Below are 24,349 nucleotides of genomic sequence, written 5' to 3' on the forward strand. Positions count from 1 at the left end.
GAGGGTAATGCCCCAGACATTGTTTACAGGGAATTAAACAAGGCCTTTGAGAAGCATTTGCACTGTAGCCTGATATTACATGGGATCCAGGGAGAGCGAGCCGACTGGATACAAAACAAAGCATAAATTGCTGCAGGAATATAGGTCAGGCAGCATCTGCGGAGAAAAAGGATAGGTGATGTGTTGGGTTGGAAACCTTCAGACAAAGGTAGAGAAGGCCTGGTGAATACAGGCGAGGGAGGGGGTGGCAGATGGTTAGAGTAGGTGTCAAAGGCGAGAAATGAAAAGGAAATAAAAGGGTGTCAGTTATAGAGAGAAGAGAAAAAGTAAAATTTAGTCTGAAGAAGCTCACCTATCCATGTTCTGCACAGATGCTGCCTGACCCTCTGAGTTACTCCAGCATTCTGAAACGTGACCTATCCATGTTCTCCACAGATGCTGCCTGACCCGCTGAGTTACTCCAGCACTCTGTGAAACATCACCTATCCATGTTCTCCACAGATGCTGCCTGACCCGCTGAGTTACTCCTTTTTAGTGAAATCAAAATCGGAGGGAGGGATATGGGTGGGTGAGGAAAGATAAGAGGGGGAGAATAATAGAGACGTGGTAATGGGATGGGTGATAGTTGAGAGGAGGTAATGGAGGGGGGGGGGGGCAGGGGAGAAATGTGTGCGCATTGGGGGGGGGCAGAGGGAAGAGGGTGAAACACTTGCATTTGGAAAAAACAAGGCCGGGCAGCATGGAGAGGCTGGGCAGTGTAGGACTGCATGATGTTATAGAAGTGTATAACATCATGTAGGTATAGGGTGAATGCAGCCATGTAACCAGAGTTGGGGAAATCAAGTATCAGAGGGGAAAGGTGAGAGGGGAAAGATTTATTAGGAACCTGAGGGGCACGTTTCCACACAGAGAGAGGTGGGTGTATGGAACGAGCTGGAACAGGAGTTTGTGGAGGCAGAGACTATCACTACACTCGAACAGGGAGGGGGACCGCGGCTCTGGTGTTAATTAATGAGGCATGGATCGAGAGCGTGACACTTTATTAAAAGTCTGAGATCTCACAGACGGTGAATATTAATCCCACCCACTTCATTCCTAACATCTAAAAAAACATTTTAAAAACAGGGAGCGTTACGTCCCGGGCTCTGGAACAAAGTGCAGAGGCCGAGCCAGACTGAGCCATCCACAAACCAGCAGCTGGAAATGCAGGCGGTGCAGGACAGTGACGGGGGGGGGGGTCTCAGCAACAGCCAGGCCCAGGCCCTGGGGACAGTGTGTCTCTGACCCAGGGGACAGTGTGTCTCTGACCCAGGGGACAGTGTGTCTCTGACCCAGGGGGCAGTGTGTCTCTGACTGTCCTGGGACACTTGGCAAGGAACACAAATCAAACTAGAATTCTACACCCACCTTTGACAAGTTTGGCCCTCCCCCTCCCTTCAAGCCCCCCCCCCCCCCACCCCCCAGGCCTCTCAAGACCACCCACCCTCTCCCCCCTCCCGCGTGACCAGTTGCTTCAGGAGTTGGGACGTGAACCCCTCTGGGTGGGGGTCAGGTCAGGATGTCCTGAGCCTGATGCTCCACTAGTAGCGCCACATTCTTCACATCTTCACACCAGCAATCCAACCGCTCCTTCATGCCTTTAATCTGCAAAACAGTGCGGGGATTAGCGTCTGCGACCACAGCAGTAACGGGACGCTGGGGGTGGTAACGGGACAGATAGAACAGCGGGGAAACTAGAAGCTGCCACTGCAACATCGCCATTGTAACTCAAAGTCAGGTTTGGTGAAGTGATGGCAATGTCCACGTCCCCGGGGTTGGGCTTTATCTGTACCCCTCTCAACCCCGTCCCCACCATCCCAGGCTGGGTTTACCGGCCCCCTTGCCCAGGCCTGTGGAGAATCTCCCCCCCCCCACTTACTTGCTGCAGGTCGAGGACGCGCGGCTGCACCCACGTCATGTGCACGCGCTCATCCACCTCGTCAATGCTGCCGCGGACCAGCCCGACCGACAACGCCTTCATCACCAACAACTCCACCTGTAGATGGAGCACAAGGTGGACGTCACTCACCCCACTGGGCAATGTACACCCCCCATCAGTAAACCCCGCCCCCGCCCCCACCCCTAAACCCCGCCCCCACCCATCACTAAACCCTGCCCCCACCCCTAAACCCCGCCCCCCACCCATCACTAAACCCCGCCCCCCCTAACCCCGCCCCCCCATCACTAAACCCCGCCCCCACCCCTAAACCCCGCCCCCACCCATCACTAAACCCCCGCCCACACCCCCCACCCACTAAACCCCGCCCCCACCCCTAAACCCCGCCCCCACCCATCACTAAACCCCGCCCCCACACCCCCATCCCTAAACCCCGCCCCCCCACCCCTAAACCCCGCCCACACCCCCATCACTAAACCCCGCCCCCACCCATCACTAAACCCCGCCCACAGCCCCCATCACTAAACCCCCCGCCCCCCCCACCCCCATCACTAAACCCCCGCCCCCACCCATCACTAAACCCCCCCCCCACCCCCATCACTAAACCCCGCCCCCACCCCCATCACTAAACCCTGCCCCCACCCCCCATCACTACCCCGCCCCCACCCATCACAAACCCCCCCCATCCCTCACACTAAACCCCGCCCCCCCCATCACACCGCCCACACCCCATCACTAAACCCCGCCCCCACCCCCCATCACTAAACCCCCGCACACAACCCCCATCACTAAACCCCCGCACACAACCCCCATCACTAAACCCCCGCACACAACCCCCATCACTAAACCCCCGCACACAACCCCCATCACTAAACCCCCGCACACAACCCCCATCACTAAACCCTGCCCACACCCCATCACTAAACCCCCGCCCACACCCCCATCACTAAACCCCGCCCACACCCCATCACTAAACCCCGCCCCCACACCCCATCACTAAACCCCGCCCCCACCCCCATCACTAAACCCCCGCACACAACCCCCATCACTAAACCCCGCCCACACCCCCACCATGAAAACCACACCCCAACCCCTAAACACCACCCCCACCATGAAACCCCGCCCACACCATAAACCCCGCCCACCTCATAAACCCCGCCCACAACCCCAAAACACCACCCCCACCATGAAACCCCGCCCACACTTCTAAACCCCGCCCACACTTCTAAACCCCGCCCACACTTCTAAACCCCGCCACCACCGACAACGCCTTCATCACCAACAACTCCACTTGCAGATGGAGCACAAGGTGGATGTCACTCACCCCACGGGGCAATGCACACCCCCCATCACTAAACCCTGCCCCCACACCGCGGGACCCCCACACTCACCTCTGTGACGGGGACCTTGGCGATGAGCGAGATTTCCTGGAAGCTGAGCTGCCGGTGATTAGCCGGGCGGGTGAAGGTCATCTACACAACAGCAACGGAGCAGCTTCAGCCGGGGATGTGAGTCAGCCCCGCCCCCCTCTACTCCCCACCCCCCCCTCCTCCTCCCCCCCCCTACTCCTCCCCACCCCCCTCCACCCCTACGCCCCAGCCTCCCTACTACCCCCCCCCCCTACTCCCCGCCCCCCCTACCGCCCCCCCGCCCCCCCTCCTCCTCCACCCCCCTACTCCCCCACCCCCCCCCCCCCCCCCCCCCCCCCCCCCCCCCCCCCCCCCACCCCCCCACTCCCACCCCCCCCTCCTCCTCCACCCCCCTACTCCTCCCCACCCCCCCCCTCCTCCCCCCCCCCACCACCCTCCTCCTCCACCCCCCCCCTACTCCTCCCCCCCCCCCCCACTCCCCCCACCCCCCCCACTCCCCGCCCCCCCTACTCCCCGCCCCCCCTACTCCCCCAACACCCCCCCACTCCCCCGCCCCCCCTCCTCCCCAACCCCCTCCCACCCCCCCCCTCTCTACTCCCCCACCCCCCCGGCTCCTCCCCGTACTTTACCTCCATGAGGCAGAGCAGTTGGATTTTCTGCATTAGCCGCAGCTCGTTGGCCCTCAGGTCCGGCTACAACAAACCACACAAACCAGTCACTTTGTGGCACTCCCCCTCAAACCTTCGCCCTAACCCACACCTGTTGCCCCCACACACACACCTATTGCCCCCCACACCTGTTGCCCCCCCCACACAACCTGTTGCCCCCCACACACACAGACCTGTTGCCCCCCACACACACACACACACACTGTGCCCCCCCCACACACACCTGTTTCCCCCCACACACACAGACCTGTTGCCCCCCACACACACACACACTGTTGCCCCCCACACACACTGTTGCCCCCCCACACACACCTGTTGCCCCCCCCACACAACCTGTTGCCCCCCACACACACCTGTGTCCCCCCACCCCCACACACCTGTTGCCCCCCACACACACACACACCTGTTGCCCCCCCCACACCTGTTGCCCCCCCCACACAACCTGTTGCCCCTACCCACACACCTGTTGGCCCCCCTACCCACACCTGTTGGCCCCCCACCACACACCTGTTGTCCCCCACACACACACACCTGTTTCCCCCCACCCCCACACACCTGTTGCCCCCCCCACCCCCACACACCTGTTGCCCCCCCCACCCCCACACACCTGTTGCCCCCCACACCCCCCACACACCTGTTGCCCCCCCCACCCCCACACACCTGTTGCCCCCAGCATGTTTTCAGCGCCTGGAAGCGGTCCACGTTGCCGCTGTTAAAGGCGAACAATGTGTCGATCAGCCACTGCTTGTCTGTGGTTCGTAGCGACTCAAGGACCGGGTGCATCAACTGTGGACAGAGAACTCTCCCCGCGTCAGAGAACTCTCCGTGTCACCCACACCCTCCCCTCGTCACCCACACCCTCCCCTCGTCACCCACACCCTCCCCTCGTCACCCACACCCTCCCTCTCACCCACACGTCACCCACCCCACACCCTCCCCTCGTCACTCTCCCCACCCACACCCTCCCCTCGTCACCCACACCCTCCCCCTCGTCACCCACACCCCCCCCCTCGTCACCCACCCACCCCCTCACCCACCCACCCTCCCCTCGTCACCCACACCCCTCCCCTCACCCTCCCCGTGTCACCCACACCCTCCCCGTGTCACCCCACCCTCACCCACACCCTCCCCGTGTCACCCACACCCTCCCCCGTGTCACACCCACCCTCCCCGTGTCACCACCCACACCCTCCCCTCGTCACCCCACACCCTGTGTCCCCCACACCCCCTGTGTCACCCACCACTCCCCTCGTCACCCACACCCTCCCCTCGTCACCCACACCCTCCCTGTGTCACCCACACTCTCCCTGTGTCACCCACACCCTCCCCGTGTCACCCACACCCTCCCCGTGTCACCCACCCACCCACACCCTCCCCTCGTCACCCACACCCTCCCCTCGTCACCCACACCCTCCCCTCACCCACACTCTCCCTGTGTCACCCACACCCCCACCCACACCCTCCCCTCGTCACCACACCCACCCCTCGTCACCCACACCCTCCCTGTGTCACCCACACCGTCCCCTCGTCACCCACACCCTCCCCGTCGTCACCCACACCCTCCCCGTGTCACCCACACCCTCCCCCTCGTCACCCACACCCTCCCCTCGTCACCCACACCCTCCCCTCGTCACCCACACCCTCCCCTCGTCACCCACACCCTCCCCTCGTCACCCACACCCTCCCCTCGTCACCCACACCCTCCCCTCGTCACCCAATCCTGCACCACTCCCCCACCAGTGGCCCCACCCCCCATCTACTCACCAGCTCCCCGAAGTTGTAGACTCCCTCCCCCAGCAGCCCGGCCAGGCCCAGTGTGAACGCTCGCTCCTGGTGCTCTGCCACTGAACACACACACACACACACACACACACGTGTTAGTCCAGACCCCGTGTGAACACACACGCGTGTTTAGACCAGACCCCGTGTGAACACACACGCGTGTTTAGACCAGACCCCGTGTGAATACACACGCGTGTTTAGACCAGACCCCGTGTGAAACCCGTGGGCGGTGGGGGTGGAGTGAGGTGGGGGCTGGGGGGAGTGAGCTGTGGGGTGGGGCAGTGAGCTGTGGGGTGGGGCAGTGAGCTGTGGGGTGGGGGGGGGGGGGGGGCAGTGAGGTTGGGCGTGGGGGGCTGTGGGCAAGTGAGGTGGGGGAGGGCTGCTGTTACCGGGCAGATCTTTGATGTCGATGCAGCCCAGGAATCGCAGGGCGTCGCGGTAGTAAGAGGCGTAGTTGCCGACGATCTGGTAGTACTTGCTGGACAGGTCGTAGAAGCGGCCGTGCACCGTGGTGATGCCCGGCAGAGCGGTCAACATCTCGTCCACCTCCTCGATCGTTTTCTGGAACAAAACCAGTGGCGTGAGGCACACGGACACGTCACACGAACATGGACACGCACACACACGGACATGGACACGGACCCTGTCACACGGACATGTCACGAACCAACACGGACACGTCACGCACACACACGGACACTGGTCTGACACCCGCACAAACATACATTGGGCACACAGCCCGTCACACACATGGACACACAACGAGCACGGATCCGTCTCACATGCATGAACACGCAAACCCAGTCATACATGCATAAACACGCAACGGTCACGGGTCCGTCACACCCAACATCTGCCCTGCAAACACCCCCCCCCCCACCCCCCCGGGTATGGAATATGCCCTACATCTCTCCCCGCCCCCTCCCCCCACCTGCCTTCTCCTCAAAATGTTTGACACCCAGATTAAGCAAGTATCTGTCAATCTCCGCTGTTAAAATGCCCATTGCCGTGGCCACCACAGCCGTCTGTGGCAATGAATTCCAGATTCACCACAAACTACTCGCTTCACACCTGCAGCAGAAACTCGATTAACTGACCCTGCAGCTCGTTCAGGGAACAATATCTGCTGTAACTCTACCTTGGTGACTGGGAGATCCCCCACATTCAACTTCAGCGCTCCAATGGCTGTTTTACATAGGATCACGGCCTCATCACTCGACTTGACCTGAATGAAGAAAAGTTGGTGAAATAAATATCATAGTACTATACCTACTAAACCATGTGCAGTGGAAAGCAACAAATTCACCTTTTCTCTCGTCTTTTCCAAAAATGTCAAAGCCACATTAGGATCTGCAGTGAAACAAACAACTTCAGAAAAGTGATCAACATCTTAAGCTTTACAGGATACATAAAATTGTTAATCCTCAGCACATCCTGCTTGTGCGACACTGGTAACATGGAACAGAAGAACACCAGACCACACAGTAAACAGAAGATGCACAAACAACTCCGATCAGGCAGCATCTGTGGAGAGAGGATTAACGAGAGGGGTCAGGATTGCCGGGGATATGTAGACGAGGTTGCATTCACAACATCTCAAAGCCTGACAGATGTCAGTGGTTGCACACCTGGAACAGCCCAGGTGAGGGGCTCAATGTGGAGTTAGCCCACCTGGAACCAACATGGAATAGCTCACCTCCCCTCCCCTCCCCAAACTCTAACCCCTCCATTCCCCAGCTCAACCTCTCCCCAGCCTCTACCCAACCCTCCTGCCTCCACCTCCCCCCCCCCAGCTCAACTTTCTTCTCCCCCCCACCTCTCCCCAGTCTCTACCCAACCCCCCTGCCTCCACTTCCCCCCAGCACAACCCTCTCCCCCCCACCTCTCCCCAGCCTCTACCCAACCACCTGTCTCCACCTCCCACCCACCTCTCCCCTGCCTCTACCCCCCACTCTCATCTCCCCTCCCCCCACTCCAGTCACTCACCCGTCATCTGCCGCACCACGTGTAAAACGATCTCGACGAGGGACAGAGGGTTGATCCTGTAACAGTTACAAAGGCTTTAACCCACAATATCGATTTCCCGATTGTTGCTCCCACCTGCCAAGCAACGTTGCTACGAGAAGCTGCATTTCCTGCACAGCGCTGGGAATGTGAGCTGCAGGGAAAGGGCTCAAGGACCTAGTACTCACCACATGCACAACTGTGGCAGAGTGGTGAACATTTAGAGTGAGCTGCTTGAGAATGAAGTGGTGGCAGATACAATCACAACGTTAAAGGCATTTGGAGAGGAAAGGAGGAATGTAGAACGGTGAGTCAAGTTGAAGGATTTGGAATATTGGGAAGGTTGTTAAACAGAAGAGATTCGCCAGGATATTACCTGGGCTTGCAGGCTCAAGTTTGTGACATTTTCAATAGGCTGTTTCTTTGGAGCATTGAGGGGGGTGATCTTATCGAGGTGTACAAGATCACAAGGGGCATGGATAAAGCAAACGCTCACAGTCTATTCCCCCAGGGCAGAGGATTCTAAAACTAAAGGGCACAGGCTTCAGGTGAGAGAGGTAGAGGGTATGGGCTATAGGAGAGAAGGGTAGAGGGCACAGACTTCAGGTGAGAAGGGAGAGATTTATGAGGATACTCGAGGGAACTTTGTCACTCATTGGGTAGTCCATATGAGTTGTTCGCGGAACTGCAGAAGCCGGTACAATTTTGATTTTTAAAAGCCTTGGACCAGATATTTGGATAGGAAGGCTTTAGAGGGATCGGGAGCAAATCCCAGTCTATGGACAAGGTGGGAACAAGAGCCTGTATAATCATCTGAACTTTAATGAGCGGCCTTGAAAAAATGGTGCAATAAATTTAAAACGGTAATATTCATGAATGAAGAGCAATAAAAGTCTCACCTGTGTTCAAATTCACCGATGAAATTCTCATACAGCTGAAAGAGAATAATTCCCAGTTACAGCGGCAACAACAGCAGGTTGGACAGGTTAGGGTCAGGGTTATGGTGGGTGACGAGGTCCTACCTTGATCAGCCCGTCACCTGTGGCGAAGCAGGTATTCTGCACAAAGGTCAGCAGTTCCACGGTCAGCTGGTGCCAGAGCCTGTGGTGCAACGGGACAGAGTGAGGGAGGCAGACACACGTGACCCACGCAGAGACGTGACACACGCAGACATGGAGCGTGACGTGACACACGCAGACACGGAGCGTGACGTGACACGGGCAGAGGGAGCATGACGTGACACAAGCAGACATGGAGCGTGACGTGACACACGCAGACACGGAGCGTGATGTGACACACGCAGACATGGAGCGTGACGTGACACATGCAGACATGGAGCGTGACGTGACACATGCAGAGGGAGCATGACGTGACACATGCAGAGGGAGCATGACGTGACACACACGGCAGACACAAGGATAGGACAACAGCCTCCCACGCATGACACATGCAGGGGACACGCAGACACAGGCTAGGACAGCAGCCATCCACGCAGTGACCAGACACGCAGGAACACAGACATGGGACTAGGATAGCAGTTTCCACCGAGCTTGACGTGAAGCATGTGGCTGACACGCAGCAACCTCCCACATAGGAACATGTGACACACGCAGCAGCACATGACACATGCAGGGGATACAAGACAAGGCAGCAATGTCCCACACAATGTAACATGCCACATGCAATGGACACACATCTGCTCCGAGTAACCGCAGAGTGAACATGCCATCGACCTACAGTCCCCACTGCCAGGACAGGCCACCAGGCGGCCGAGAGACCCTGGGCCTCATCATTTCGACAGCAGCCCCCACCTGGTCGGTGTGGTAGTTACAGCAGCCGGTCCAACATTCCCAGACAAGGCCCGGCCATGGGCTCAGCCCAGAGGCACCGGCCGACCAGGCCAAACGTCAGCCTGGCGATGGGGGGTGGGGGCTAGAGTAACTCGGGAGAACAGGGCCCATTAAAGTACAAAGTATTCATCCATGTGTGGAGCCACAGGAGATGGAGGAGGAAGAGTGAAGTGAATATTTGTTGTCTGTATTTACTATGTCGAAAGACATGGATACTGGGAACACCAGGATGTAAATAGTGAAGTCCACATTACAGAAGGAGGAGATCTCAGAGGACCCAGACCTGATCAAGTGAATCCTGGGCCATTGTGGGAAATGAGGGGAGAGTTTTCAGAGTCAGTGAGCCCACATGTAAACTGGGCGATGATTTTGCTGAACATCTCCGCTCAGTCCGCCTGGACCTACCTGATCTCCCAGTTGTAAACACTCTAATTCTTCTTCCCATTCCCACACAGACCATTCTGTCCTAGGCCTCCTCCATTGTTAGAGTGAGGCTAAACATAAATTGGAGGAACAGCACCTCATATTTTTCTTGGGCAGCTTACAGCCCAGTGGTATGAATATTGATTTTTCTCACCAAGTAACCCCGGCATTCCCTCTCTCTCCATCCCTCCTCCACCCGAGTCGCACTAGCTTCTCGTTTTCACCTTACAAACAGCTAACAATGGCCTATTTCCTTTGTCAGCTTTACTTTTTGGTCTATCTTACATTCATTGCAGTGTTAGCTGTGAGGAGGATGCTAGGATCCAGCTGCTACAGTCAGGCAAACACCTCCGTTGCCATGCTGTGAGAACGGAGAGGTTGAGAAGGAGTTTCTTCCCAGAGGCCATTAGGACAGTAAACTCCTACCTCACCAGGGACTAACTTTACTGTACCATTCTACTGTTTTTTTTAATATTGCTGTTTTTTCCCTTTTTCCTTCCGCCCATAATATTTAAAATGTAAAAGAATATGTGATTCTGTTCCATTCTGTTTGTAGTTTGTTTGGTTGTTTGTCTTTTTACACAAAGTCCGCAAGCATTGCCACTTTTCATTTCACTGCACATCTCAAATGTGTATGTGACAAATAAATTTGACTAGGAGGCTGCAAGGTGACTTGGATAGGTTGGGTGAGTGGGCAAATGCATGGCAGATACAGTATAATGTGAATAAATGTGAGGTTATCCACCTTTGTGGCAAAAACAGGAAAGTAGACTATTAACTGAATGGTGGGGGGTGAGGGTGAGGGTGAGGGTGAGGGTGAGGAGGGTGGGGGTGAGGGTGGGGGTTAGGGTCAGGGGTAGTGTTAGGGTTAGGGTTAGGGTTAGGGTTGGGGGTGAGGGTTAGGGGTAGGGTTAGGGAGAGGTGTAGTGTGCGGGGTTGGTGGAGGGTCAGGGCGGGGGTGAGGGTGGGGGTGAGAGTGGGGGGTGAAGGGTGGGGGTGAAGGTGGGGGTGAAGGTGGGGGTGGGGGTGAGGGTGGGGGGTGAGAGTGGGGGTGAAGTTGGGGGGGGGGGAGAGAGGGGGGGTGGGGGTGAAGGTGGGGGTGGGGGTGAGAGTGGGGGTGGGGGTGAAGGTGGGGGTGGGGGTGAAGGTGGGGGGTGGTGGGTGGGGGTGGGGGTGAGGGTGGGGGTGAGAGTGGGGGAGGGGTGGGGTGTGAGGGTCAGGGTGAGGGGGGGGGTAAGGGTGGGGGGGGGGTGAAGGTGGGGTGGGGGTGAGAGTGGGGGTGAGGGGGGGTGGGGGGTGAGAGTGGGGGTGAAGGTGGGGGTGGGGGTGAGAGTGGGGGTGAAGGGGGGGGTGGGGGTGAGAGTGGGGGTGGTGGGGGTGGGGGTGGGGTGAGAGTGGGGGTGAAGGTGTTGGGGGGGGTGAGAGTGGGGGTGGGGGGGTGAGAGTGAGGGTGAGAGAGTGGGGGTGAGTGGGGGGGGGGTGTGGGGGGGGGTGAAGGTGGGGGTGGGGGGGGTGGGGGTGGGGGTGAGAGTGGGGGTGGGGGTGTGGGGTGGGGGTGAGGGGTGGGGGTGGGGGTGAGTGGGGGTGGGGGTGGGGGTGGGGGTGAGAGTGGGGGTGGGGGTGGGGGGTGAGAGTGGGGGTGGGGGGGGGGGGTGGGGGGGGTCGGGGTGGGGGTGGGGGTGAGAGTGGGGGTGGGGGGGGGGGTGGGGGTCGGTGGGGGTCGGGGGTCGGGGTCGGGGGGGGGGGGGGCCAGTGCCGGTGCGGGGTCTCACTTCTTGTTGTACAGCTCCTCCATGCTGTGCCAGTGGGGGCCGTGTCGGGGCGGGGCCGGGGGTCGGGGGCGGGGTCGGGGGTCGGGGGTCGGGGCCGGGTCGGGGGTCGGGGGTCGGGGCCGGGTCGGGGGGGTCGGGGTCCGGGTCGGGCCAGTGCCGGTGCGGGGGCCTCACTTCTTGTTGTACAGCTCCTCCATGCTGTGCCAGTGGGGGGTGTCGGGGCCGGGGTAGGGGGGTCGGGGGTCGGGGGTCGGGGGTCGGGCCGGGGGCCGGGGTCGGGTCGGGGGTCCGGGTCGGGGGTCGGGGCCAGTGCCAGTGCGGGGGCCTCACTTCTTGTTGTACAGCTCCTCCATGCTGTGCCAGTGTCGGGGCCGGGTCGGGGTCCGGGTCGGGGTCGGGGCCGGGTCGGGGGTCGGGGGTCGGGGGTCGGGGCCGGGGTCGGGGGTCGGGGGGGGTCGGGGGTCGGGGGTCGGGGTCGGGGTCGGGGCCAGTGCCGGTGCGGGGCCTCACTTCTTGTTGTTGTACAGCTCCATGCTGTGCAGTGCGGGTCGGGGGTCGGGGTCGGGGGTTCGGGGGTCGGGGTCGGGGTCGGTGCCGGGGCCCTCACTTCTTGTTGTACAGCTCCTCCATGGTGTCGGGGCCGGGCCAGTGCGGGGTCGGGTCGGGGGTCGGGCCGGGTCGGGGTCGGGGGGGTCGGGGCCGGGCCCAGTGCCAGTGCGGGGGTCGGGTCGGGGGTCGGGGCCGGGTCGGGGTCGGGGTCGGGGCCGGGCGGGGGGGGTCGGGTCGGGGCCGGGTCGGGGTCGGGGTCGGGGGTGCCAGTGCCGGTGCGGGGTCTCACTTCTTGTTGTACAGCTCCTCCATGCTGTGCCAGTGGGGGTCGGGTCGGGGCGGGGGTCGGGTCGGTGCCGGTGGGGGTCGGGGGTCGGGGTCGGGGCCGGGGTCGGGGCCGGTGCGCGGGGCCTCACTTCTTGTTGTACAGCTCCTCCATGCTGTGCCAGTGGGGGCCGGGTCGGTGTCGGGGGGGGCGGGGGTCGGGGTCGAGGGCCAGTGCCTCACTTCTTGTTGTACAGCTCCTCCATGCTGTGCCAGTGCGGGGGGGTCGGGGCCGGGGTCGGGTCGGGGCGGAGGGGCCGGGGTCGGGGGTCGGGGCCGGGGCCGGGGCCGGGGCCGGGGTCGGGGGGGTCGGGCCGGTGTCGGGGTCGGGGTCGGGGCCGGGTGGGGGGGGTGTTGGGGTCGGGGTCGGGGGTCGGGGGTCGGGGGGTCCGGGGCCGGGGCCAGTGCCGGGCGGGGGCCTCACTTCTTGTTGTACAGCTCCTCCATGCTGTGCCAGTGCGGGCCGAGCTCGGTGGTCTCGCGCTGCTCTGTTGCTGCTGCAGGAAAGCGCTGACATCCCGCATGATGGCTGCCGGAAGTGAAGGGCCCGCTTCCGCTAGCGCAGGCGCGGCGGCTGTTACCGTAATACACCCAGTGAGGGGCCGGTCCCGCCCTTGTCCATTACAGAGGCGGCCTATCAGCGGGCGCGGCGTTACTGCGTTATTACGGTCGGCCTGTTGGCACGTGACGGCCAGCGCCGCAAGTGAGGGAGCGCCGCACCGGGGGGAGGGGCGGGGTGAGGGAGCGCCGCACCGGGGGGAGGGGGGGAGGGGGTGGGGAGGGAGCGCCGCGCCGGGGGGAGGGGCGGGGTGAGGGAGCGCCGCGCTGGGGGGGAGGGGGCGGGGTGAGGCGGGCGCCGAGCGCCCGGGTGGGGGGGGGCGGGGTGTGAGGAGCGCCGCACCGGGGGGGGGAGGGGCGGGGTGAGGGAGCGCCGCGCTGGGGGGGGGGGGGTGAGGGAGCGCCGGGGGGAGGGGGGGTGAGGGAGGGCCGCGCTGGGGGGGGGGCGGGGTGAGGGAGCGCCGCGCTGGGGGGGGGGAGGGGGAGGGGGGCGGGGTGCGGGGTGAGGAGCGCCGCGCTGGGGGGGGAGGGGGAGGGGGCGGGGTGAGGGGAGCGCCGCGCTGGGGGGAGGGGCGGGGGGAGGGGGTGGCGGGGGGGGGGGGGGGCGGGGTGAGGGAGCGCCGCGCTGGGGGGGAGGGGGGGGGGGGGGGGGGGGGGGGGGGGGGGGGGGGGGGGGGGGGGGGGGGGGGGGGGGGGGGGGGGGGGGGGGGGGGGGGGGGGGGGGGGGGGAGGGGGGGGGGGGGGGGGAGGGGGGGGGGCGGGGGGGGGGGAGGGGGGGGGGGGTGAGGGAGCGGCGGGGGGGGGGGGCGGGGTGAGGGAGCGCCGCGCTGGGGGGAGGGGGGCGGGGTGAGGGAGCGCCGCGCTGGGGGAGGGGGGGTGAGGGGGCGGGGTGTGGGGAGCGCCGCGCTGGGGGGAGGGGGAGTGTTGGATCTGTCGTGGTCCTGTGTAAACACCGGGGCCGGACGGGCCGAATGTCTGTCACTGCCGCTGGTGTAAATGCAAACTCCCAGCATCTCTCTCCCCTCCTGGGATGTCAGGACTTTCATATGAATAAAGACTGGATAGACTCGCCTTGTACTCGCTAGAATTTAGAAGATTGAGGGGGGATCTTATAGAAACTTACAAAATTCTTAAGGGGTTGGACAGGCTAGATGCAGGAAGATTGTTCCCGATGTTGGGGAAGTCCCGAACAAGGGATCACAGTTTAAGGATAAGGGGGAATCTTTTAGGACCGAGATGAGAAAACTTTTTTCACACAGAGAGTGGTGAATCTCTGGAATTCTCTGCCACAGAGGGTAGTTGAGGCCAGTTCATTGGCTATATTTAAGAGGGAGTTAGATGTGGCCCTTGTGGCTAAGGGGATCAGAGGGTATGGAGAGAAGGCAGGTACGGGATACTGAGTTGGATGATCAGCCATGATCATATTAAATGGCGGTGCAGGCTCGAAGGGCAGAATGGCCTACTGCACCTATTTTCTATGTTTCCTGTTGCCCCCTGTGTGGGTCCGGACTCCCACCTCTGTTGCAAAGGCTCTGGTCAACATTCAACATGTGCATCAGCCAAGTCCTGTCAATTTAAACTGCGTGTATTTGAGTTAATGACAGCCCAGGGGCCAAGTGGGGCAGTAAGTGTGGCCCAGTGCTGACTAACACTGCAGTGGAGTGAGCCTGTGTTTGTGGACTTGGCGTGTCCTGTGTAGGTGGGTGCAGGACTGTGAGACACTATTGAGGGTGCAGGGTCTCCACACAGAACATTGACTATTAGTTATTGGGTGACGGCCTCAGGACCATGACTACCCCCCTGTCCCTGCGGACGCTGCCCCCCACTGAGTACCTCCACACTCTCTGGTATCTGAACCTTGTGTTTGTTCCGGGTTACAGGATGCATTTCGTAACGTGCCTTCGGATTCTCTGCACTGCGCCGCGCCGCACTGCCTCGCTGCAGGTGCAGTACACATGCAGCCGCTGCCAGCATTTCCAAGCTAAGCCCGTGTCTGAAACCAATGCAGGCAGATGGTCACTCAGGAAGACCTCCAGGTATGTCGATCCCCACAGCACTCTGACCACTGAGTTGTGGTCACTCCTTCAACTACTTGTAGTCTCCTCTTTCTTTATGACACCCAGAGTGACATTGGAGACTGCCCTTTCAACTTTGGACTGCCCTCTTACTGATTTGTCACACCCTGGCCTGCTGCCACACACACTTTCACACCAGGTTGTTTTTCTCCCAGCTCTCACTAAAAGAATGAAGTTAGTCACAGCCCCTGGTCTTTTCCCACTGCCCTGCAGTCTCCTTTGTGCCTCTACAGGGCACTGCTTGGCCTGGTTAAACCTGCCTTGTAGCTGGAGGTCAAGTCAAGTCAAGAGAGTTTATTGTCATGTATCCCAGATAGGACAATGAAATTCTTGCTTGCTGCAGCACAACAGAATATTGTAAGCAAAAATACAGAAGTTCAGTTCAATATACACATAAATAAACAGATAAAGTGCAATAGGCTGTTACAGTTCAGAGTCTGTTTGTTGGTGAGTTTAATAGCCTGATGGCTGTGGGAAAGGAGCTGTTCCTGAACCTGGATGTAACAGATTTCAGGCTCCTGTACCTTCTGCCCGATGGTAGCGGAGAGATGAGTGTGTGGCCGGGATGGTGTGGGTCCTTGATGATACTGCCAGCCTTTTTAGAAACATAGAAACATAGAAATTAGGTGCAGGAGTAGGCCATTCGGCCCTTCGAGCCTGCACCGCCATTCAATATGATCATGGCTGATCATCCAACTCAGTATCCCGTACCTGCCTTCTCTCCATACCCCCTGATCCCCTTAGCCGCAAGGGCCACATCTAACTCCCTCTTAAATATAGCCAATGAACTGGCCTCAACTACCCTCTGTGGCAGAGAGTTCCAGAGATTCACCACTCTCTGTGTCTCTTTGAGGCAGTGACTGTGATAGTTCCCTTCGATGGTGGGGAGGTCAGAGCCGATGTTGGACTGGGCAGTGGTCACAACTTTCTGCATCCTTTTCTGCTCCTGGACGCTCAAGTTGCCGAACCAAGCCACAATGCAACTAGTCAGCATGCTCTCTACTATGCACCTGTAGAAGTTCGAGAGAGTCCTCTTTGACAAACCGACTCTCCGTAATCTTCCCAGGAAGTAGAGGCACTGATGTGCTTTCTTTATAATTGCATCAGTGTGCTGGGACCAGGAAAGATCTTCGGAAATGTGCACGCCCAGGAATTTGAATTTCTTGATTCTTTCCACCATCGTCCCGTTGATATAAACGGGATTGTGGGTCCCTATTCTACCCCTTCCAAAGTCCACAATCAGTTCCTTGGTTTTGCTGGTGTTGAGGGCCAGGTTATTGTGCTGGCACCATTTGGTCAATCGGTCAATCTCACGTCGATACTCTGACTCGTCCCCATCAGTGATTCATCCCACAACTGTGGTGTCATCGGCGAACTGGATGATGGAGTTCGCACTATGTCCGGCTATACAGTCATGAGTATAGAGTGAGTACAGCAGAGGGATGAGCACACAGCCTTGAGGTGCTCCCGTGCTGATTGTGGACAGGGTGGGTAGGAGGGCAGGCTTGTATATCGACCAAGGAACATTCATCCACACAGTACAGGAACAGGCCCTTCAGCCCACAGTGTCTGTGCCAAGCATGATGCCAAGTTAAATTAATCGTTTCAACCTGCACGTGATCCATAATCCCTGCACTGCCTGCATATCTCTGCTTATCCAAAAGCCTCTTGCACGCCACTATGGTCACTGCCTCCACCACCAACCCTAACAACAGGTCATGGAGAAGGCGATGGAATGCTGCCGTTTATTACAAAGGCTTGGAGTACAATGGTGAGGCACCTAATGTACTGTGTGTAGTTGTGATCCCTCAGCAAAGGGGAGGCAGATTGCCAATGAAGGGAGATCACTGGGAATGATGCAGGGACAGAGGGAATGATGCAGGGATGGAGGGAATGTTTTACAGGGAATCCTTGCCTGAGATCAAGGGTGAGGTCAATCTTTAATCAGCAGGAAATCAATGCTTGGGACTGAACCCCGAGCTTATTGAATAACAGGGCAGGCTTGAGGGGCCGAGTGGCCTGCTGCTGTTCCTGCTGTCCTTTGTGCCCAAAGTGTGGTGAAGAGTGGGGGCACGTGGGCTGTGGTTACCCAGAGTTGGGTGACCTTGCTGTGACCTCGCTGTGACCTTAGTGTGACCTCTGCACTTTGCTCTTCCTTTAGAAGTCGCTGAAGCATCTGAGCTCCCGACAGGCCGTGACATGAACTCACATCTTCCCTCCTTCCCTCCGGCGACCAGCGTCACAACCAGCACCTTTCCCATCTCCCAGTCTCACCTCCTTGCTCCTGACCACAACTTCCAAAACATTTACTCCTCTGCATGTTTGTCATGTCATCAAATATACCTGACGGAATGCAGTGGTTCATGTATGGAGTCTGGGAGTAGCCCTGCCCTCCTCCCTCTGCCCACTCACCCCACTGCCCACTCACACCACTGCCCACTCACCCCACTGCCCACTCACACCACTGCCCACTCACCCCACTGCCCACTCACACCACTGCCCACTCACACCACTGCCCACTCACACCACTGCCCACTCACACCCTGTCCACTGCCCACTCACACCACTGCCCACTCACACCACTGCCCACTCACCCCACTGCCCACTCACACCACTCACACCACTCACACCACTGCCCACTCACACCACTGCCCACTCACACCACTGCCCACTCACCCCACTGCCCACACTCACACCACTGCCCCACTCACCCTGTCCACTGCCCACTCACACCACTGCCCCACTCACCCCACTGCCCACTCACCCCACTGCCCACTCACACCACCCACTGCCCACTCACCCTGTCCACTGCCCACTTACACCACTGCCCACTCACACCACTGCCCACTCACCCCACTGCCCACTCACACCACTGCCCACTCACACCACTGCCCCCTCACCCTGTCCACTGCCCACTCACACCACTGCCCACTCACACCTCTGCCAACCCACACCACTGCCCACTCACCCCACTGCCCACTCACACCACTGCCCACTCACACCACTGCCCACTCACACCATCCTCTGCCCACTCACCCCACTGCCCACTCACACCACTGCCCCCACACACACCACTGCCCACTCACACCACTGCCCACTCACACCACTGCCCACACTCACCCTGTCCCCTGCCCACTCACACCACTGCCCACTCACACCTCTGCCAACCCACACCACTGCCCACTCACCCCACTGCCCACTCACACCACTGCCCACTCACACCATCCTCTGCCCACTCACCCCACTGCCCACTCACACCACCCTCTGCCCACTCACACCACTGCCCACTCACCCTGTCCAATGCCCACTCACCCCACTGCCAACTAACACACACCACTTTCCACTCACACCTCTGCCAAACCCACACCGCCCACACACCTGCAACTGCATGTCCTCTGTGTGTCTGCAGGAACTGTGGGGTGAGTTGTCTGCCGATGCTCCCTCCGGTGCGATACATGGCCAGTGGGAAGAGCAACGGAGAGAAGGTGGAGACCCTGCAGGATGTGGCCAGGCTCATTCTGGACGGGCAGTGCAGGCAGATTTTGGTGATGGCTGGTGCGGGCATCAGTACCCCCAGTGGGATACCCGACTTCAGGTAACCGGGAACAAGGTGTGGGAGTGAGGGGGAGTGCAGGATGCCAGCCAGCTGTACAGTGGTGGCTCCAACTCTGATATTAACCAATGAAATTGCATACTTGACCAAGGCTGATGACCATGCCTGGGAGAGGGAGGGTGTGTGTGTGTGTGTGAGTGTGTGTGGTGTGTGTGGTGTGTGTGTGTGGTCCAGAACCAGGGGCCACAGTTTAAGAATAAGGAGTAAGCCATTTAGAACGGAGACGAGGAAACACTTTTAGACAATAGACAATAGGTGCAGGAGAAGGCCATTTGGCCCTTCGAGCCAGCACCGCCATTCAATGTGATCATGGATGATCATCCCCAAACAGTACCCCGTTCCTGCCTTCTCCCCATATCCTCCGACTCTAGGGCTATTTATTATTAAATAGCCCTATTATTAAAAATAGGGCTATTTTTAAGAGCCTTATCTAGCTCCCTCTTGAAAGCATCCAGAGAACCGGCCTCCACCGCCCTCTGAACCTGCCCCTCACCACTCTCTGTGATCTCTCTGTGACTACCATACGTAGAGCAAAGGTGAAGATACAGAGTGCAGAATATAGATCAGCATTGTAGGCACCAGCTCCACAAAGTCTACTGTCCACAATGGGGTTGAGGTGAATGTGACAGTACCCTTGCTTATGGAAGCCTGCTGAGAGGGGAGGAAGCTGGTCCTGAGTGTGGGTGTACGCACTTTCAAACTTCTGTATCTTCTGCCGGTCAGGAGCAGGGAGAAGAAGGGATGACCAGGGGGGGGATCAAATCTTTCTTTATATTGGCTACGTGAAGTGTAGATGGAGTCAATGGTGGAGAGTCTGCGCTGTGTGATGGACTGGGCTACATCCAGAACTCATAACTTCATCTTTATGTCATAAGAGCAGTTGTAGAAAGGTAGACCATTTGGCCCATCATGTCTACTCTGCCTTTCAAACATTGCTGATTTACCTTTCCCTCTCAACCCCATTCTCCTGCTTTCTCCCTGTAATATTTGACATTCTTACTGATCAAGAACCTGTCTATTGGGGTTGGACGGGCAAGGCGTTTATTTTAAAGGGCTACTGCGAGGTGAGCTTACAGACATGTCTAGAATAGGCTAGGGTTCTGAATCTAAACTAACACTCCATGTACACATAGAGCTACCAGCCACAGAATCACGTGGCCCCTGAGCCTATCACACCAATTTAAAAACATTGTGTGGGAATACTCTCTGTAATGCTCGGCCAAGCTCTGCCACTCTCTCCAGCCAGGGTTCTGATGTAAAGGGACTTCCCACTGGAGACCACCGAGACGGGGGCGGCAGGGAGGTGGGGGTGTGGAGCCCATTCTCTGACCATTCGGTGCCTAGCCTCTTTCATGAAAGTAAAAATCATTTAAAGTTTGACAGTAATTTATTGGAAATCCACGCAGCAAAAGCAGCTCTGGGTGACAGCAGTGTGGGTTTAACACACGGGGGGGTCTATGGGTGACAGCAGTGTGGGTTTAACACACGGGGGGGTCTATGGGTGACAGCAGTGTGGGTTTAACACACGGGGGGGGGGGTCTAGTTTGAAGCAGCAACTCCACATTAAACTTGAAGCAGGGCGAGGGAAGGAAACCAGAGTTGTTCTCGATGAATCGCTGGCCGCGACGACACGTCATCTGGGATAGAGATGGATCACCCCACTGATCGCCAGCGCAACCACGGTGATCACCAAGGCGATTGTCAGCAGAGTGGCGGCCAGGTTCAGTGCCTTGGAGGTGGCACCGTAGTGGCTGGCGCTGTAAATATCTCCCAGCATTTTCCGATCTCGGGCCTGCAGGGAGACAGCAACGGAACAGTGAGAATGCGGGAGACAGACACGGACATTCCAGCTATCAGCAACGTCAGTCAGCGGGAACAGTGGACCCAAAACCCTCAACACCAACTGGAGCCAGCACCGTCCATCAGAGCAGCAGATGGACACTTCCCTAACACCACCTTGTAGGAAAAGGCCAGGTGCTTTGAAAGACCATTTGCATAACACACTCGGAAATAGAGACTGGATCCATCCTTGAGCTCCCACCCAATGTAAAGTACCATGATTTGCCAGCTTGAGTCTGCGGGTAGCCCCCTCATCACTCGCCCCCTCACCCCCCCCCCCCCCCCCCCCCCCCCCCCACCAGGCAGTATCTGAGGGGGGAATGTACAAAAGATGCTCCTCCATCTGCCCCCAGCACATTATTTCTTCTCCAGCATCTGCAATCACTTCATAAGACACAAAACCCTGGAGTAACTCAGTGGGGCAGGAATGGGTGTGTAAGAAACAACTGCAGATGCTGGTTTAAATCGAAGATGGACACAAAATGCTGGATTACCAGGAATGCAGGAGAGAAGAGGATAGTAATTGGGTGATGTTTCGGGTTGAGTGAAGAAGGGTCTCAGCCCGAAACGTCACCCTGTGGTGCGTGGGTCTCAAAAGGAGGCACGAAGTCCAGTGTTTGAGCAGCACCTTTATTTTATTCCTCCCGGTTGAAGGGAAGACGAAACCAGAGGAAGATGGCACCCAAACCCTGCCTTTTAAACCCTCCGGCTGAGGGCCGCCTCCGGACTGCACCACTCATGTGCCGAGGGGTTCGGCAGTATAATGGCACGACCCTTAGGAGCCGCCACAACCCATTCCTTCTCTCCAGAGATGCTGCCTGTCCTGCTGAGTTACTCCAGTATTTTATGTCCATCCTCCATGTAAACACATCTGCAGTTCCTTCTTACACATATGCAATCACTTGCCTCTCCTCTACTTGTCTAATCATCTTTGTGCAGATCTGTCACCTAACCCTCGTTCCTTACATTTCCTTACAATGTCAATAGACAATGGGTGCAGGAGTAGGCCATTCGGCCCTTCGAGCCAGCACCACCATTCAATGTGATCATGGCTGATCATCCCCAATCAGTACCCCGTTCCTGCCTTCTCCCCATATGTCCTGACTCCATTATCTTTAAGAGCCCTATCATCCACCTCTCTTGAAAGTATCCAGAGAGCCGGCATCAATCGCTGAAGCCCCAGCACTAATCTGCCCCTGGTTACATCGTGCCGATCAGACACTTCCTCTAACTGGATAACAGGAAACGCGTCTTCGGTTGTATCTGCTGTGAACGAGTTTATCCCCACAAAATGACAGGCCTCATCAATGATCACACAAATGTGGACAAAGGTCTAACCCCCTCCCCCGTGTAAGTGTGACCCCCTCAGTACAGGAGCACGACCCTGACCCCGGCCCTGACCCAGCTGATGAAGCAGCCACTGCCTCCGTCCAACGTTCAAAGTCGCAAACTCACCTTTATGGAGAAGGCCAGCGCCATGAAACCGAGACAGCAGAAATTGCAGTAAACAAAGTTGAACATGGACCAGAGGAAGTGGTCCTTGACGGGCAGGGGTTCAGTGGCGATATGGACCATGGTGGCGGGAATCTCGGAGCAGCGGCCCCTGTCCGGCGACAGCTGATCATTCTCCACCAACATCTGGTTCATTCTGGACTCCATTACACCTCGGACAATGGGGAGGTTCTCTGTCGCTGTTGAGCGAGCGAGCAGGAACTTTGTACAGACCACACCCTGTTAAAACGGGCAGTGGAGAGGAACGAGCGCATGCACGCAGATTGGAGATGCATACTTTCACTTTGTCAAGAGTCAAAAGTGTTTTATTGTCATTGGTCGTGAAACGGAATGATGATATTCTTACTTATAGCAGCAGATGTAGAGTTATACAGTGTGAAAACAGGCCCTTCGGCCCAATTGCCCACGCCGGGCAACATGTCCCAGCTACACTAGTCCCACTTGCCTGCGTTTAGTCCATATCCCTCCTTGGCCGATCCATGTACCTGCCGAACTGTTAACTTAAACGTCCCAGCCTCAACTGCTTCCTTGGCAACTTGTTCCATACACCCACCACCCTTTGTGTGAAAAGGTTCCCCCTCAGATTCCTCCATCGCCTTCTGAGGCAGAGAATTCCACACTCACAACTCTGTGTGTCCTCATCTCCATTCTAAATGACTTACCCCTTATTCTTAAACTGTGGCCCCTGGTTCTGGACTCCCTCAATATCAGGAATATGTTTCCTGCCTCTATCGTATCCAAATCCTTAATAATCTTAGATGTTTCAATAAGATCCCCTCTCATCCTTCTAAACTCCAGAGTATACAAGCCCAGCCGCTCCATTCTCTCAGCATGTAACAGTCCCGCCATCCCGGGAATTAACATTGTAAACCAACGCTGCACTCCCTCAATAGCAAGAATGTCTTTCCTCAAATTTGGAGACCAAAACTGCAAACAATACTCCAGATGCGGTCTCACTAGGGCTCTGTACAACTACAGGATGACCTATTTACTCCTATACTCAACTCCTCTTGTTATGAAGTCCAACATGCCATTCGCTTTCTTCACTGCCTGCTGTACCTGCATGCTTACTTTCATTGACTGATGAACAAGGAACCCCAGATCCCGTTGTACTTCCCCTTTTCCCAACCTGACATTTAGATAATAACCTGCCTTCCTGTTTCTGCTACCAAAGTGGATAACCTCACATTTATCCACATTAAACTGCATCTGCCCACTCACCCAACCTGTTCAAGTCACCCTGCATTCTCATAGCATCCTCCTCACAGTTCACACTGCCACCTAGCTTTGTGTCATCTGCAAATTTGCTAATGTTACTTTGAATCCCTTCATCTAAATCATTGATGTATATTATAAATAGCTGCGGTCCCAGCACCGAGCCTTGCGGTACCCCACTAGTCACTGCCTGCCATTCTGAAAGGGACCCGTTAATCCCTACTCTTTGTTTCCTGTCTGCCAACCAATTTTCTATCCATGTCAGCACTCTACCCCCAATACCATGTGCCCTCATTTTGCCCACTAATCTCTTATGTGGGACCTTATCAAATGCTTTCAGGTACACTACATCCACTGGCTCTCCCTTGTCCATTTTTCTAGTTACATCCTCAAAAAATTCCAGAAGATTAATCAATAATGATTTCCCCTTCATAAATCCATGCTGACTCGGACCAATCCTCAGGAAGATTGTTTATGTCCTCCTTAGTGAACACGGATCCAAAGTACCCGTTCAACTCATCTGCCATTTCCTTTTTCCTCATAATAAATTCACCTTTTTCAGTGTTTAAGGGTCCAACTTTGGTCTTAACTATTTTTTAATTAGCAAATTTGCAGATGACACATAGCTGGGTGGCAGTGTGAACTGTGAGCTAAGAGGATGCAGGGTGACTTGGACAGGTTGGATGAGTGGGCAGGTGCATTGCCGATGCAGTATAATGTGGATAAATGTGAGGTTATTCACTTTGGTGGCAAGAACAGGAAGGCAGATTATTATCTGTTTGGTGGACACAAAATGCTGGAGTAACTCAGCTGCACATGCAGTATCTCTGGAGAGAAGGAATGGGTGACGTTTCGGGTC

At 57.6% G+C, this 24,349-nt stretch overlaps 3 protein-coding genes across 3 annotated transcripts in view; 1 reads left to right on the forward strand and 2 right to left on the reverse strand.

The window, feature by feature from the left end:
* Positions 1-1,023: 1,023 nt before the first annotated feature.
* LOC129705536 (26S proteasome non-ATPase regulatory subunit 13-like) lies at positions 1,024-13,235 on the reverse strand. Its single transcript, XM_055649106.1, is given in 14 exon segments — positions 1,024-1,644; positions 1,919-2,035; positions 3,328-3,408; positions 3,936-3,998; positions 4,635-4,760; positions 5,739-5,818; positions 6,146-6,317; positions 6,895-6,981; positions 7,063-7,106; positions 7,743-7,798; positions 8,660-8,694; positions 8,783-8,861; positions 13,103-13,164; positions 13,167-13,235. Coding segments are annotated over 14 exon segments (1,134 nt in total). The 5' UTR covers positions 13,203-13,235; the 3' UTR covers positions 1,024-1,548.
* A 5-nt stretch (positions 13,236-13,240) lies between these two features.
* Positions 13,241-24,349, forward strand: part of LOC129705537 (NAD-dependent protein deacetylase sirtuin-3-like) — a 17,472-nt gene continuing 6,363 nt past the window's right edge. The window contains 3 exon segments of the mRNA XM_055649107.1: positions 13,241-13,381; positions 15,117-15,272; positions 18,721-18,906. Coding sequence (XP_055505082.1) covers positions 15,118-15,272; positions 18,721-18,906 — 341 coding nt within the window. The 5' untranslated portion in view covers positions 13,241-13,381; position 15,117.
* LOC129705541 (dispanin subfamily A member 2b-like) lies at positions 20,422-22,482 on the reverse strand. Its single transcript, XM_055649113.1, has 2 exons — positions 22,219-22,482; positions 20,422-20,716 (listed from the first exon to the last, which is right to left on the reverse strand). Exons 1-2 carry the CDS (start codon positions 22,420-22,422, stop codon positions 20,558-20,560), a joined length of 363 nt encoding a protein of 120 aa, XP_055505088.1. The 5' UTR covers positions 22,423-22,482; the 3' UTR covers positions 20,422-20,557.

The sequence above is a fragment of the Leucoraja erinacea genome, chromosome 18, assembly GCF_028641065.1.
Source record: "Leucoraja erinacea ecotype New England chromosome 18, Leri_hhj_1, whole genome shotgun sequence".
Lineage (NCBI taxonomy): Eukaryota > Metazoa > Chordata > Chondrichthyes > Rajiformes > Rajidae > Leucoraja > Leucoraja erinaceus.

What these genes read in the sequence shown, in the direction of transcription:
- LOC129705541 (XM_055649113.1), bottom strand. Translation starts at nt 22,422, where the DNA reads ATGGAGTCCAGAATGAACCAGATGTTGGTGGAGAATGATCAGCTGTCG. An exon ending in CGCTGGCCTTCTCCATAAAG is followed by an intron (nt 20,717 to 22,218) that starts GTGAGTTTGCGA and finishes GTCTCCCTGCAG; the next exon opens with GCCCGAGATCGGAAAATGCT.